Source organism: Lepisma saccharinum, chromosome 14, assembly GCF_977018435.1.
Source record: "Lepisma saccharinum chromosome 14, izLepSacc3.1, whole genome shotgun sequence".
Taxonomy (NCBI): domain Eukaryota; kingdom Metazoa; phylum Arthropoda; class Insecta; order Zygentoma; family Lepismatidae; genus Lepisma; species Lepisma saccharinum.
The window spans coordinates 74,816,016-74,832,057 of record NC_139242.1 but is presented as its reverse complement, the minus strand read 5'-3'; the positions used below and the strand labels follow the sequence as shown (position 1 = coordinate 74,832,057).

Sequence of the window (16,042 nt, the reverse complement as noted above, 5' to 3'; positions counted from 1 at the left end):
ATGAATTCTTCGAACAACATTGGTGACGAATATGCACATTTATGTCGATTTTGCTTAACAAAAGCAAGGACAAAGATATATATATTTAATGAGCAAGGCATGAAGCAAAGAATTAGAGCGAAAATATTCGATTGTTTGTCAATTGATGTAAGAGAAGTAGAATCCTACTACAGTACATGATCTATACAAAACTCGTAGAAGTATTTTTATGAATAGAAGTGATTTGCCTTGTATGTTTTAACAAATCACGTAGTTCTAAAAACATTTTACCTTATTAGTTTCCATGTAAATATGTTGATTTCTTTATCTGGGCCCAAGTTCCCATTGGTTAATTCCGATTTCGTCAAGTTACAGACGTGTTATTATCATCGTTCGATTTCTATTTATGTCTGCTACGAAGTATTTAGCGATTGCTTACCGCAAGGGTTACCAGAGTGTGCGCCTCGGCGCCGTGGCTGGCTTACAGGGGCGCCGCGAAATGTTCCAGTATTTTTATTGAAATTGCACTTACTTGTTAGTCTTCACATGGTTTTGACCTTTTCATATATTAAATGTTTTTTGAAGCAAGTCCATTCTGACTGGAGCGACGTGGAAAAATCTTAAAACACTAAGGGCGCCGTAAAACGAAATAGTTTGAGAACCACTGGCTGTAATAGTTCGTTATATCGGAGACACATTTCTTCATTTTTACAGAAGAAACTACTTACGGAAATGAGTTTCTCCATGCTTTCCAACGTTCGTGGAGGTATTTTCTTTCATCGTGGAATCTATTTGACCGGCAAATCATATTTTTCAAGAGAAATATCCCACCGACGCACAATTGACATGCTTCCCGTACGTGAACTGCATGCTCCGCACGTTCCATGACGTAACCCACTGTCAGTGTTTCAAACTCTATCTCTTTTTTTTTTTTAACCATGCTGCCTAACCTAACCTTATGGAAATGGTTCGTGGGGCTATCCGTGAATGGTTCGTGGGGCTATCTGTTAGCTACCGTGCATAATGGTTCGTGGAGCTATCCGTGAATGGTTCGTGGGGGCTATCTGTGAATGGTAAGTGGGGCTGTCTATCAGCTACCTGTGCATAATGTATAATTTCCACCGGTGACAAACACGATAGTAGGTATTTTTCAGATAAGAAGGTTGAAACACTGCATACCCACAACGTGAGTCAAGATGTGCCCACCATATTGTGTTCCGGAAGCGAAGAAAGGAATAAAAAAAATCCCTCTGTATGTGAAAAATTGTGTTTGTTTTTATGTAAAAAGCATAATTGCACCTAGAACTATGTCCCGCAATACACAATTGGTAAGTACGAACCATGCGAAACACAAAATATCCGATTTAAATTTGTCTCCGATATAACTAACTGTTACCGGACTGGCGTACTGCAGTTTGCTTGAGATTTTTTTTTCTTTCTATACTTCCATATATTCCTGTACTAATCTTTTCTTGCAACCAACCATTTGTTTACTGTTGTCTTGGTTACTGACTGCTGCTGTAACTTAGGTAACATGTGTGAGGTGCAAAGGGGTTCCGTAGTTAGGTTAAGCAGGTCAGGTTTAGGTGTCTCAGGATCCAAATAACACTTTTGTGGTTAGGTTAGGCAAAAATTTCCTTAAATTCTTTCAACATCTCATAGTGATGGCCAGCTCCAGGGCTGGTTTCAAGTCTCGTATCAGCAGTAGTGTGTTGAATGCCTTGTTGATGGGAAGAAGGAATATTTGCATAAGGTACCGTTTAATCTTATTTTTGATAATAAATAGAATTTTTTGGTACTGCAAATGGTGCTAATTACTTGTATGGAGCTTCAAATCTACTCTCACTATTGTGCGATACTTTCTCTTCTATGAAAGAAGACTTCATTCAATGAGAAGCTTGGATGCTTGTGTTAGGTACCTTTCACAACTTTTTTTGTCGTTAAATTACATTTTTTGGAACTCCAAACTGGAAATTACTTTTTTCAGTGAGGTACAAATTTAGCTAGCTACTGTAAATCATTTCTACAATACCTCATCCTTCTCCTTTGAAACTTTGAAAAAAAACAACTTGTTAAACAATCGGAACCGTTACCTTTCCCTTTACTCATTAAGTAGCGTGCGTCCATTTCGATCTTCAGCCGAGAGATCGGGAGAAGCGTGGCGGGCGGCGCTGACGGAGATGCCGACATTTGCGGCCTTTAATGCCCGCTTATTTTTATGGACATATGCAGACATTTATATAAATATTGCAAAACGAGCACTAACCTGTGTTATAATTCATCATCTGTAATTCATCCAAGTTCTGCCCTTATATACACAAAACATACGCTTTGGAAACTATGTTAAGAGCCACAGATAATAAACATTTTAATCATAGTTTTGACCAGTAACGTCCTGCGTAAGTTTATATCCTTGAAAGAGTTTTGTGTCGATGGGGATCGTTTGGAGGTTTTGAATGTGCAACACTGTATCAAGATTACGCTGCAGACGAAACCGTTAAAAGTCAATGGTTTTCGTGAGCTTCCTTGCAATCCGAAATCTCCGGGCTCGGGTCTTTTGTTCCTTTGCGACTAGATGAATATAGTGGCGAGCAGATGTAAACCAAGAGCATGTAAATTTCGTACTGTGTGCAAGAGTATTATTGTTGGTTACTTGCAGTTACTTGTTTGTGTTATTGCAGTGTGTATGTGTGTTGTCAGTGAGACGATTGGAATGCCAGCCACAAGGTTCACGTTTCGAGAGGGGGGGCTGATAAGTTCTCGGCCTAACCCAGAAGGACTTTAGATACAGGCACGAAAGTTTCAGGCTATTCAACGTATTCTCCCCAAAGGTCTACACACTTGGCACTTTGTTGCACCAACTTCTCTAACCCCTCCGAAAAAAAATAATATTTCTCCTGGTCTGCAAAAAAAACTGTTCGGCAGCTGCTCTAACCTCGTTATCACTTCTAAATTTCTGTCGTTTCAGAACTTTTTTCAGTCTAGGGAAGAGATAATAATCAAAACCTTAAAAAATAGAGCCTACCAAAATAACCGTCATAGCATCGACGAACTAAAAGACAATATAAGGGCAGAACTTGGAAGAATTACGGAAGAAGAACTTTTGCGTGTGTATCAAAATTTCATCAAGGGATGCCAGGAATGTGTGAATGTAGGTGGACATCACTTTGAACAACTCTTATAACACAGGTTAGTGCTCGTTTTGCAATATTTATATAAATGTCTGCATATGTCCATAAAAATAAGCGGGCATTAAAGGCCGCAAATGTCGGCATCTCCGTCAGCGTCCCCTGGTCTCTCGGCTGAAGATCGAAATGGACGCACGGGTATTTCCATTTCTGAATGTATTAGCTATCAAGCGGTAAGCTGTCAGTTGAAAAGTTTGTAACATCCTCCGTACATACACTATAGCAAAAATGAAAAAAAAAGTAATTCGAAAGAAAGAAAGTTCACAGAATTAGTTAGTTTGATGCTCAGCAATAATAATTTTCATTGCCATGGAGGTGGTATGAAGTTTTTCACATTATTCTACGAGGTTTATTTGCTATTTTGTACAGGTGAATGAAGAAGATAGGCTGCCAAAGTTTCTGTGTCACTTATGCTTAGCTAAATTGGAATGCCTTCATGACTTCAGAGAGATGTGCCACGAAGCAGAGAATATGCTGAATGGTTACCTGCTACGTGAAGGACAAGAATGCTGCATTGCACCAATCTTGGAGGTAAGCTTAGCGAAGTGGTTTTCATACATAGTAATCTTCATGTGCTATTAAAGGTGCACTCATTTACAATACATTATGGTTTAATAAGCAAGAAGTGGTGTTTTTCTTTCTTTAAATTAACAAAAAATATAGGTAAAGAAAAAGGCTACACATTGCAACATGCCCTGAAAGTGTATGGGGAATGGGGAGGTACGGTCAAACACATTTACAATCTCAGTCATTTGTGGAGGTGATGTAATCAACATCATGCTCTGGCTACCTCCTCGTTACCCATTTTATAAGAGGCTGGGTGAACCCAAAAAGCACTGGATACAGGGACATTTGCTTGATAAATGCCCACCTGTCTAAGCCCCCTCCCCCCTGGGTGCCTCATGACATCAAGTTGCCCTGCAAAGATGATGGGAAATCCGATCTAAATCAATTCAGCTGCATCGGATCTCTTTATACATACAGTGAAACCTCAAGTTTTACATTTTCCTGCATTATACATTCAACCTTGATGATTCCAAAATAGCAAAATGTTTTGAAATTTTCTTTGTTTTTAAATTTTTCCAGCTTGGTTCCTTGAAAAACGTAATATATCAAGGTACCACTGTATACATTGTTCACAATGACATACAAAATGGAAATTTGAGGTCTCCCAATTCAGTTGTCACCTTGCACCATTTATGTTCTGAATCAGTGTACAACATTAAAAAGATGAAGGTTTTCAACTTTGTATCCTTGATCTTCATCTCAGTTAATAGGATGTATTAGAAAAACACTCAACTGATTGGAGGTTTATTTGGGTAAAAATGGATCTACATCTGATCTGCTGTCTTAAGTCAAACAAAGAGCAGCATGTGCTTATGCATTCTGTTCTCACTGCAGCCAAGGACAGGGGATTAACTTTTTTCCAATAGTAACATAAAGAAGCTGAAGGGATTGAAGTGCATGTTAAAAGCACATGCAACAATGAGGTACATTTTTCAGAATTACAATATGTAAATTTGCTTTTATTTCATGCATTGAAATAGCTGAAATTCAAAAGTCGCAAACTGTTCTTGACAATATGAAGAAACACGAACTGACCCTCAAACCAACTCGGAGTCTTCCGGTTAGTGAGCTACCTACAATTGAAAGTTTCTTATTATAATGAATAACTACAAAGACTCCAACATTTGCTTGTTTTGAAAGCTTTTTTTTTAACCCTGAAGTATAATATTCTACTCTTTTTCCTTCATGTTTTTTGTAATTACGGAAATTAATTGTCTGGGGTCAGAAGCAACCCCACACACAGTTCACGTTACAAATTCTTTTTGATATTCAATTCAAGAAACAAAAATACGTTAGAGTATTCAAATTGGTCTACTTACGCAAGTGAGTATGTATTCTTATGTGGACGACGTTTCGGAAGCTTTACTGCTTCCTTCCTCAGGTTGTCGTTTTCAGCTCGGAATATCAAGCCATGTCAGAGAAGTGTCATGTAAGGATACTGGGTGAAAGGTTTGGGTTAAAAACACTTCATAGTGCTTGACCTATACAGAATTAAAACCACTTTGCTTAGGCTCTCAACGGCCACTCCAGTTTACCGTAGCAGTGGTTTTTATATGTTTTATTGTGAGTTTTAAGGGGTTTTTAGCAAAGTGGTTTTAATTCTGTATAGGTCAAGCACTATGAAGTGTTTTTAACCCAAACCTTTCACCCAGTATCCTTACATGACACTTCTCTGACATGGCTTGACATTCCGAGCTGAAAACGACAACCTGAGGAAGGAAGCAGTAAAGCTTCCGAAACGTCGTCCACATAAGAATACATACTCACTTGCGTAAGTAGACCAATTTGAATACTCTAACGTATTTTTGTTTATTGATAGTGAGTAACACGCACGTAACCAATATGCTATTGACCTCCGATACGGGGAGAAAAGTGCGTACCTTCGAGAAGTTGAGGATTAGACTTAATAAAACCTTGATTAGGATAGGCTTTTTTAAACAATGTAAGAGGATGGGGGTTTTGCCAGGATTTTTAAAATGGGGATATCAACCTTTAAGCAATAACTGTCGGTCGCAAAAATTAGAATTGCAGCATAAAATGTTAGGGAAATGCATAAGGGAGGTTTACGGGCAGGTGGATAGACTGAACTATGAATGTTATAATTTACATTTGGAGATAGGGAAAAAACTCGACGATTTGACATGGAGGCGCATCAAAGAGCGGCATTTTAGAACCATCGAAAATGCAAAAATTAAAGATTTAGAAATCATAAGGAGGAAAACTGTAAAATTAGGCATCGGTAAGCAGACCAATAAAACTAAAACATGTGAGGGTAATATCGATTGTATGGGCGAAAACTTTTTAAATCTGACAAAATTAGACCCCCCAAAAGCTTTGGGGGTGATATGTTGAGCAGGGGGGCATAAATTCGCTGTAAAGAACGAACGGTTTGTGAAAGAGGAGGTTGTTATCGCCACGGAGAAAATTGTCGGGAAGATAGACGAGAAAGAGGATAAGTCCAAAGTCAGGCAGAATGTACGTGAGATTATTGATGAACACATGTTGAGTCAAATTAGGAGAGGGTGTGTTTCCAGGGGTGGGAATAGAACGCAAAAAGAGAAAAATGACCGGAGAATTAGGGATGATTTAAACACTGTGAAAAAATGGGCCAAAGATAATAATGTGTATCTCATTCGATCTGACAAAGAAAATAAGATGGTAGTAATAGAAAAAGGCGTATATCAAAGTAAGTTAGAAGAATGCTTTCTAAATAATGATTTCGAAATGATTAATGGGAACCCAATTAGTAAAATTAGAAATGAGATTAGACGTGGGATAGAAACCAGCATAACCTTAGGCAGCGGGGAAAAGAAGAAGCTCATTAAAGAAGTGAAGGAGGGGAATATCCCCACAGCATTCGGCATTCCAAAAATGCACAAGGCACTCATCCCACTTAGACCTATAATCCCCACCTATGAACACCCAGGGTATGGGTTGGCAAAGGAATTAATTAAAAGAATGAAGAAGATTAATGTTAACACCCAGTATAGCGTTAAAAACTCCTTTGAGGTAAAAAAGTCAATTGAAAATTTAGAAATCGGGAGGGATGACCAAATTAGCAGCTTTGATGTAACAAATTTGTACCCTAGTGTACCGAGAGAGAAAGCCGGTGACTGCCTTCAAAGATGGCTATTAGACCATGGCGTAGATATATTGGTAGCATGGGAATATGTCAGGTGGTTTTTTCTTGTAACCGGGTACAATTATTTCCGCGTAAACGATAAGATTTTTCGACAGAAAGAAGGGTTAGCGATGGGCAACCCGATATCGGGTTTTGCGGCAAACATTTTCTTGCATTACTTAGAAAAAGCGGTTATGGAAAGGGTGGGAGTAAACATAAAATATTATTGTAGGTATGTGGACGATATCCTTGTAGTTGGAAAAGAAAAAGATCTTAACACTGTTTTTGCGGAGTTAGGAAAACAAGAGGACAGAATAAGCTTCACTAGGGAGAATTTGGTAGAAGGTAAAATTAACTACCTGGACCTAAGGATTACCAAAATTGAAAAGGGGATAAAGACAGGGGTGTTTCATAAACCCCTGGCAGGCAGTCTTTATATTAATAAGGCATCGGAACATTCAAGTAGGGTCAAATCGAATGTTTATTTAAACTTTTTCATAAGGGCTGAGAGGTTATGCAATAATGCCGTAGAAAAAGAAAAGGAAATATCGTGGATAATAGAGGTAGCAATGAAGAATGGATTTTCCGAATATGAAATGAACGTGTTAGCTAGGAGAGCAAGGAAGAATATTTCAAAGGGGAACCCCGATTTTGATAGCAAGTTAGAAAAGGAGGAAAATGAGGAGGGAGGGTTGGATAGTAAAGTTAATTATGTTGGGATACCGTACTGTAAAGGGCTCACGGAGAAAATTGAAAAAACAGTGAAAAAGTATGGTGTGAAATGCGGGACTAGAGCACCTAGAAATATTGAAAAGCATTTCACGGATTATAAGAGGGGGGTGAAAATTCGAGATAACCCTGATGAACAAAAAGGGATGTATAGGATTGAATGCAATTGCGGGATGGAATATATTGGACAAACCGGCCGGAACATGCGTATTAGATGGGGCGAACACGATAAGAACATCAAAGAAAGGGATCCGAAAATGGGGCTTGCAGAGCATATAATAAACAGTGGGCATAGAATAATAAAAAGATAGGTTATCAAAAAAAGTAATAGTAAATTGGATAGGAACGTGTACGAAACGGCATTCATATGCGCGGCACACAGAAATAAACTGAACCGGGACGAGGGCAATTTAGATGGCGTATGGATTAGCTTTTTTAAAAAGTGGGACAATTTGAATAATAAAAGGGGCCCGATGGGCTTCCATGTCACATCGGAGGTAAGGAAAGCAGCCGAGGTGGAACGGGAATTCTCCTTGGATTGGTGACGAGGGGAAGAAAAAGTGAGGGGAGGGATCTCTCATGGGAGGGGAAGTACCACTCCGTTGCGCGGCGCCATCTGCCCGGTCGCCTCACCTTGACAGGGAGTTTAGGCTCTCAACGGCCACTCCAGTTTACCGTAGCAGTGGTTTTTATATGTTTTATTGTGAGTTTTAAGGGGTTTTTAGCAAAGTGGTTTTAATTCTGTATAGGTCAAGCACTATGAAGTGTTTTTAACCCAAACCTTTCACCCATGTCATGAGACATTACACTTCTCTGACATGGCTTGATATTCCGAGCTGAAAACGACAACCTGAGGAAGGAAGCAGTAAAGCTTCCGAAACGTCGTCCACATAAGAATACATACTCACTTGCGTAAGTAGACCAATTTGAATACTCTAACGTATTTTTGTTTATTGATAGTGAGTAACACACACGTAACCAATATGCTATTCAATTCAAGTTTTTGTTGCTTGTAGTGTTATTCAGGAAATTTGCAAATTTTATAGGGTTTTGCAGTACAGACATTTTTAGATCTTGATGGGAATTTTTTTAAATCCAGGTATTCGGGATGGGAAAAATTTGTAATTTCATGAGCCACTCGGGAAATGTTTGGGACAGAAATGGTCAAAATTTTTTAACACTGTTGAAATCTTTAATTCTACATGCCATTTTCCACTTAAGTGATTTTTTTTTTTTCATTTCTGGAATAGAAACTAACAATTTCCTGAGAAGTTTCAGACACTTAGGATACTAAAGATATCGAGAATTAACTATTATTAAACACGACCATTTGGATTTCCCTGATTCTTTGGGATCCCAAGTCAGGAAATCATTTCCCTAAGTTGGGATCTAGACTTTTGGGATCCTGAACACCCCTAGAATTTTGTAATTAATATGTAAACTTTGTGAATTTTACATATGAAAATGGTGTCATATCCAATTGAGATTTTAAATCTCACACATCATTTAATGCGATACTGTGAATTGGTAATTTTGCTTTCTGATGAAAATTGATTTTTATTGACTGTTTTTCATACTTTAGTGTGTCGATTCTTCAGTTGACAATGAATTATCTGAGGACTGTGGTCTAACTGAAGGGCCTGCCCCAGGAGCATCAGAATTTCTGGATCCATTAAATCTTCCAATTAAAACTGAAAATGAAGAAGTGACAAATGCTTCAAACAATTACAATGTCTCAGAAGACATTTTGTTGGATTCTTGTGGTGTTGAAACTGCACACGGTTCTCTCAGCATTGTTGACTGTAACCAGATTTTGCTGAAAAACTTAGAAGAGGACATTAGTAACAATGGAAGCCAAGTTTTCAGGGACCAATCAACAGCCAAGAAAGAGGTAGAATTAGCTACATCAGAATTCCCAGTTCACAGAGTCAGTCCCTTCTTTATAAGTAAACATTTGTTTTCAAAGTTATCAACAATGAGCAGTTCAAAGCAATCTCCAAAGAAGAAGTTGAAGGGTCTTGAAATGAAATCTGAAGCTAAACCGCATGTTTCCTCAAAGCATAATAAAGCTTCATCTCATCAAAGAAATCATCCCACTGCCAACCCACGCTCTGCTCCTTACGAGTGCTCACTGTGCAATAAACCAATCTTGTGGCGAAAGAATATTGCTAGACATTTACTGAGTCATGGTAAAGGGGAAACCTTACAGACACTTTCTCAACCGAGAAAGGTTACAAAGCACGTGAAACGAGCAAGCAATTCAAAAACGAAAAGTCATATAAAAATGTCCCAATCCTCAAAACTTAAGTCAGAAAATAATTCGAAAAATAAAACACAGTCTTCTCAAAAGAAGAAGGGTCCAGATGTAAAGTGTCACGAAGAGACACATGTTTGTTCAAAGTGCAATAAATCCTTCCCCACGGAAATATTCCTAACAACTCATTTCAAAGCTCATTTAAAGTCTGCCCCGTTCACATGTTTGCTGTGTGGGAAGAAGTTTCTTTGGCGGGCGAATCTTGACAGACATTTATTACTCCATAGTGGAACGAGTGTTTTCTCGTGTCCAATATGTAACAAAGAATTTTCTCAAGTGGGTAATGTTAAGAGGCACCTACAACAAGTTCATCCTGAAGCAATGTTGCCTCAGCCACATTACCCTACAGGCCATCTAGGAAGTGACAAGGTTGGGAATACTACGTGCAAAAAAGCAAGTATTAGAAACTACAGAGGTAAGAAAGCAACTAAGAGGAATGACGACTGTAAGGCATCTAGTAGTATGCATCCTAGAGCATCAACCTATGCACATAATAATAAAAAGTACTCAAGATGTCCCTGGTGCGACAAATGGTATTACCATAAGAATCTCCACAGACATATTACAACTCACAAACAGTAAAAAAGAAAGAAAACCTTGTGTGGCCCATACAACAGCTTGTAAGGGCCAAAGCCTACCTACTGACTGCCGGCATCACCTCGTGCCGAAGTGGGAGATAATCCAACCAGCTACAGGGTAACGGGCCGTGAGCACGATAAACCCCCGGTCGCTGTTGCAGGTTTCCATGAGTGTTATGCTAATCACTCGTAGTTCCCCAATATTTCCTATGTTTTTTGTGGTAACAGTATTTTCTCATTACTGTAAGTTGGAAATGATGAATTTGTATGTAATTTTTGTTATATTTCTGCATAAGATGCATTCTTAATGCATTCATGTCACATTTGCCTGTGGAAGGAAAAGGCAATAGATCGGTATGAATTTGCTGTGAAAATTTCGTTAAATGTGCAGCATGTTTCTTTAAGGTGTTTGTATGATACAAATAAACCGTTCTTTAAAATACAGTCATACTTTGTACACGATTAATTAAAAATGAACCGGAATATATTGGTTTTGACATTTACATAATTTTTCATTTTAATGTCATTTACATAGAATATGAAATCTTATGATTTACAGCATTTTATAATAAGGTTTATATTCATGGTGAAAACTCATATTTAATTTATATACCTAGAATGTTCATACTATAAAATACTATTTGTACTGGTTGTTTTTGGATGTGAATTCAAGATTTACTGTTATCAAGAAAAATATACTCGACTGTAATACTGTTTACATGCTACTTAAGGAGTATTTGATAAATTAACTTTGGAAATAAAAACTTTCATTGTAGCACTCAGAAGCAATGTTCTAAAAAATGTTTGAAAAAAAAATAAAAAAATTGTATTTTGAAATTGGTGATACACTTGCGAGTGTTTGCCAGAGGGAAATGCTTTTCAACATCCCTGAAATGTACTGTTTTTCTTTTGCGCAAATGTATATTAGTGTGTGCATGTGTAAACAATTTAAAATATACATGCCAAGACCATGAATTGTTCAGTTTTGCAAACCTTTTTAATGGTTATGAAATGATTAAAAGTAGGTTAAGAAATTTGACATGTGTTTACGTCAAGATATTTAGTTTATGTTTGTATTGCGATATTTCACCAATTTTCTAAGAGTTCCGATGTTTATACACGGGTTTGTATTGTACAGAGTACTGCAGATTTGTCTAGTTATTAATTGATTTTGTATAAAACATGCTGTACCATATTTTTTTGAAAAATACAAATATTCCAGGTTTTTGTTAAGAATTAATTTTTTGTTGTGGGGTCATTCCATGTCAAATCAACCAAGGTCTGAACCTTGACATCTCAAATAATTTCTGGTGCCAGTAAAATTGACAAAAACTGCCAGATTTCAGATTTTTTTGGCTCATAGTTTTTGAGTTATTGACTTTCAAAAAAAGCAAAAATTCCAAAATTTGACGACATTTTGAAATCTTTAAACAGCTGTAGATCAAAAACTATTTGACGTAGAGTGCTCAAATTGGTGTCACTCTCTTCTGCTTTTAATTAGCTTTAATTTGAAATGCAACATGTGGTATTTGAATTTTGTGATTTGGGAGAAACTCCAAAAAAAGGTTTTTTTCCCCAAAGTATCAAAGACATCAATTGACTATTTGTGTGCAAAATTTCATAATGGGACGGCAATGGGTTCCTATGGAAATTATTTTTCTGTATTGCATTGTGTGCGAAATTTGCTAAATTTGTTGACTTACATGAGTGGTTGATGTTGATATTCGTATTAGTCTATTTTGTAATTTTTGGACTACAAATAATATGAAAATTTGTAACATTTATCACTTTATGACACAAATTTGAGCTCTCTACATCAAATAGTTTTTGATCTAGAGCTGTTTAAAGATTTCAAATTGTCGTCAAATATTGGGATTTTTGCCTTTTTAAAAGTAAATAACTCAAAAACTAAAGCCTAAAAAATCAGAAATTTGGCATTTTTTGTCCTCTTGCTAGGTACAATGCATAAACAAAAAATCTGAATCCTAAAGGTCCAAAAATAATTTTTATTGGTTGATTTGATATGGAATGACCCTGTAAGATAAAGTACAATTCATGATAGATGCAGTAAACGTGGCTTAAGAATTACCTACGTGAAATCTCGTGTTTCCGTATTGCACAATTGGATAGTTATTTCCCATCAATTTCGAAGGCACTCACTATCTTCATTCACTAAGGGTATGGCATCTGGAGCAGAGATGGTAGCGCATCACTTCTTTGTTAGTTTCCGGGCAGTGGTGGTTGCATTTTCTCCCATTTGGCAACTTTGGTGTGTGTTTCCTGATTTCCCCCTTCACCCACACAAAGAAAAGGAACTACACCACACCGAGCAACACAACAGACAGCGCAGCCTCCCAACCACCCGGCAACCGAAAAGCAGAAATTACAGCAGACAATGCAAGCCAGGAAACACACATCAGTGCTGCCAAATGGGAGAAAATGCAACTACTGCAGCTCGGGAACTAACAAAGAAATGGCAAGCTATTGTCTCCGCTCCAGACACCTTACCCTTAGTGAATGAAGGCAGTGAGCCTTCGAAATTAATCAAAAATAACTATCCAATTGTGCAACGTGGAAACACTAAATTTCACGTAGGTAATAAAGTGGAATATTTTGTAATAAAAAATTACCAGACAGTATTATATTAATAAAATAAATAAACTTTATGCTGAGGTAGGCTAATCAGGAATAAATTATTTGTCACAATAATTTTCATGAATATAAACATAATTTGCATTCTCTGGTTTTGTAAAGTAAAAACTTAATTATGTTGTTTCTTTTTCAAATGTAAGCACCTAGTTCCATGCATGAATTAAGGAGATCAGTGAAGTGTTATACGTAGGTGTGTTTCAACTTTCACCTGCATCACAAACTGTTGCATTGTGGCTTCAAGCAACCATGATTGAGGCCACTTCTTGTAAGCATACAGAATTCAAGCAGGTGGGCAGGAGATGCTAACACAGACATTTGTGATTTAAAACAAATGTGCAGTTGGTACAGATGTAACAAACACACTGTGGTGGATATTTCCTTGCGAACGACAAATAAAATAGGCTGCAAACATGGTGGCTGTGTGCATCCTGATGGCACATGAAACCCATCTGTACTGCAAGGAACATTTGCAATGCTATATTTGTAAATTGTAAATGATACATTGACACTTTATCAGTGTCAGAAAAAAATGTTTGTAAGTCCAAACCCCCCTTTTTTTTACCTCTGACAGACTTTTCATACCAATTATGTGCAAAAAATAAATTCCAACTGGAATATGTTTAAAAAGGGTTTATGGAAAAGTTTCTGAAAAATTTAATTACATTCTTAAAATTAGATTTTCCTTCACAAGGGGTAACTTTTGAAACTGTGACAGCAGTTCTGAAACAAAATTGTGATATGCATTGCACATCAATGTGAATATGAGATTTTGGAGGATATGTCCAATTATTACACGCAATAATGTTAATAAAAATAAGCAGGTGCTCGCGCTCCAGCCATAGTAATGCATGGCTTAAATACATACTTTATAGCACGTACAGTAGATGTATGGAAGATTGAGTGATTTGGTGTTTTAAGTCCACATTATGCACAGTTAGGCTATTGGGGACTGGACCTACAGTTTAAAGTGGGATCCGAACCACTGTGTGCCACCACCGGGTATTGAACCCGGGACCCCTTGATTACAAGGCGACGACGCTACCATTGCGCCATAGGGGAGGCCTCAGATGTATGGAAGAATATATTAGTAGTTTGATTATAAATACCAGGCATTGGCTCATGACTGAAGTATCTCGATATATAGATGAGATTGGTTGTTACTTAATGTTACCAAAAACTTTGTAGAGTTTGTTTGTTTTCACAATATCTCGTCAATTAAATAACAATTTTCTCTTAAATTATATTTCTTTCTCTTTAAATTTATTTGTCACTAAATGTACACTATGTAACTCTTTATGAGACTTTCATGCAGGATCTGATGTTTTCTGCATGCTTCTCATTGCAATTGCAAATGCTAACTGAAATGCCTCCATGTAAAGTACTGCCTGATATAAGGTTTTTGGAAGCATTTATGCTAGCAAAAATGTTAAGATGTTTCCATCTAAAGTAGGCCTTACAGAAGCAAAATATATGCATCCATGCAGAATATAGTTATGCCTACAGTGTTCAAATCTTACACGGAACTCCTATTTGCAGGACAATTATTGTTAGATTTCTAACATGTGAGCAACAGTTGTCAACCTGACTGGTCACAACTACTGAAAACATAGACAAGCTAACTGGGCAGTTGGTCAACAGAAAGAATGGTGAAAACCAAGAGCGAGTGGAGTTCTGTAGATAGAAATTCAAGGTTGGCCAGCACTCTTGTGCTTGACTCCATGTTCGAAATTTTGACTCGAGCCTACCTTTATAAGTTATTGCTCACACAGTTGTATGATACTATAGGTAAATCAAAAAGTAAATTATACCCCCCCCCCCCCGTAAAAGAAAAAAATGGACAAAACAAATTAACATTTAACTTTTTTCGACAGTCACCAAGGTATTCCAAGCACTTCTCGAATCGCGTGACCAGTTTTTCAGTTACTTGTGTGTAAAAATTTCGTCCAATTTCAATCGAGTTGATTTTTGTGCTCATCGGTTAACAGCACAAAAAACAGTGAGAGCACAGTTTACTACATACCCAACTGACTGTGGATCAGCATAGACACACTATCGTAGGATATGTTCAATTCACTTGCAATCTCTAATTTTCACGTGGCGGTTGGCAAGAATGATTGCATTCACATGCTCCACGTTGTCGATAGTGTTCCCAGTTCCAGGCTGCCCGACACACAGTTCGTGGTTCACGTTCGATCATCCTTGTTCGAACATATGGCACAATTTTCCGATCACGAGATGTGAGAATGCATTCTGACCATTCACCTCAACAATTTGGCGATTACCTTTTGTGCCTACAAAAATTGGACCGACATACTGCACCTTAATGTTGGATGCAACCTCAATATGACTTGCCATACTCGCATACTAAACCAGATGGAACACGGTTGCTTCGGGTGAGTGGAAAAAACATTCCGGACAGTGTTGCCACCACATGAGATTATTTTATTTCAGTGTAGGAACAATATACAGGGTGTCAGGAATGGGACTGGCGGTTTTTAAAAGTGTGTGGTTTTAATATGCGCAGAGATAGGGAAGAAAGAAAACATACATTTTGAAGGAAAACTCAAAAAGTTTTGTTCAAGTTTTCATAGTTGTACGACTACCGGTGACAACGCAAGTACCGCCAAAATGAAAAATGTCGTCGGTACTCGAAAAGGCGGTGGTTTGCAGACAAAAAGTGTTGTTCAAGTGCAATGATACTTCCGACGGGTTTACCACAAGGATCCTCCATCACGCAACAATATCCAGGCATGGAAGAAACAATTTTTATCAACAGGGAGTGTAGTGAAACCTCAAGTGGTGGTAAATCGCGTGTGACAGACGAACAGGTGGAGTCAATAAGAGTGTGTTTCACACGTAGCCAGAGGAAGTCAATTCGTGCATCGAGCAGGCAGCTGGGAATTCCAAGGTCAAC

At 37.7% G+C, this 16,042-nt stretch overlaps 1 protein-coding gene across 1 annotated transcript; it reads left to right on the top strand.

Annotated features, from left to right (window-relative positions):
• Nucleotides 1-11,701, top strand: LOC145998616 (uncharacterized). Its single transcript, XM_083135069.1, has 3 exons — nt 1-147; nt 3,537-3,698; nt 9,167-11,701. The coding sequence occupies exons 1-3, from the start codon at nt 1-3 to the stop codon at nt 10,478-10,480; spliced, it is 1,623 nt and encodes a 540-aa protein (XP_082991195.1). The 3' UTR covers nt 10,481-11,701.
• Nucleotides 11,702-16,042: the final 4,341 nt, after the last annotated feature.

Bases quoted from the DNA above. Each gene is read 5' to 3' on its own strand.
- LOC145998616 (XM_083135069.1), top strand. From the start codon at position 1: ATGAATTCTTCGAACAACATTGGTGACGAATATGCACATTTATGTCGA. The intron at 148-3,536 runs GTAAGAGAAGTA...TATTTTGTACAG, and splicing joins TCGATTGTTTGTCAATTGAT to GTGAATGAAGAAGATAGGCT. The intron at 3,699-9,166 runs GTAAGCTTAGCG...TTCATACTTTAG, and splicing joins GCATTGCACCAATCTTGGAG to TGTGTCGATTCTTCAGTTGA.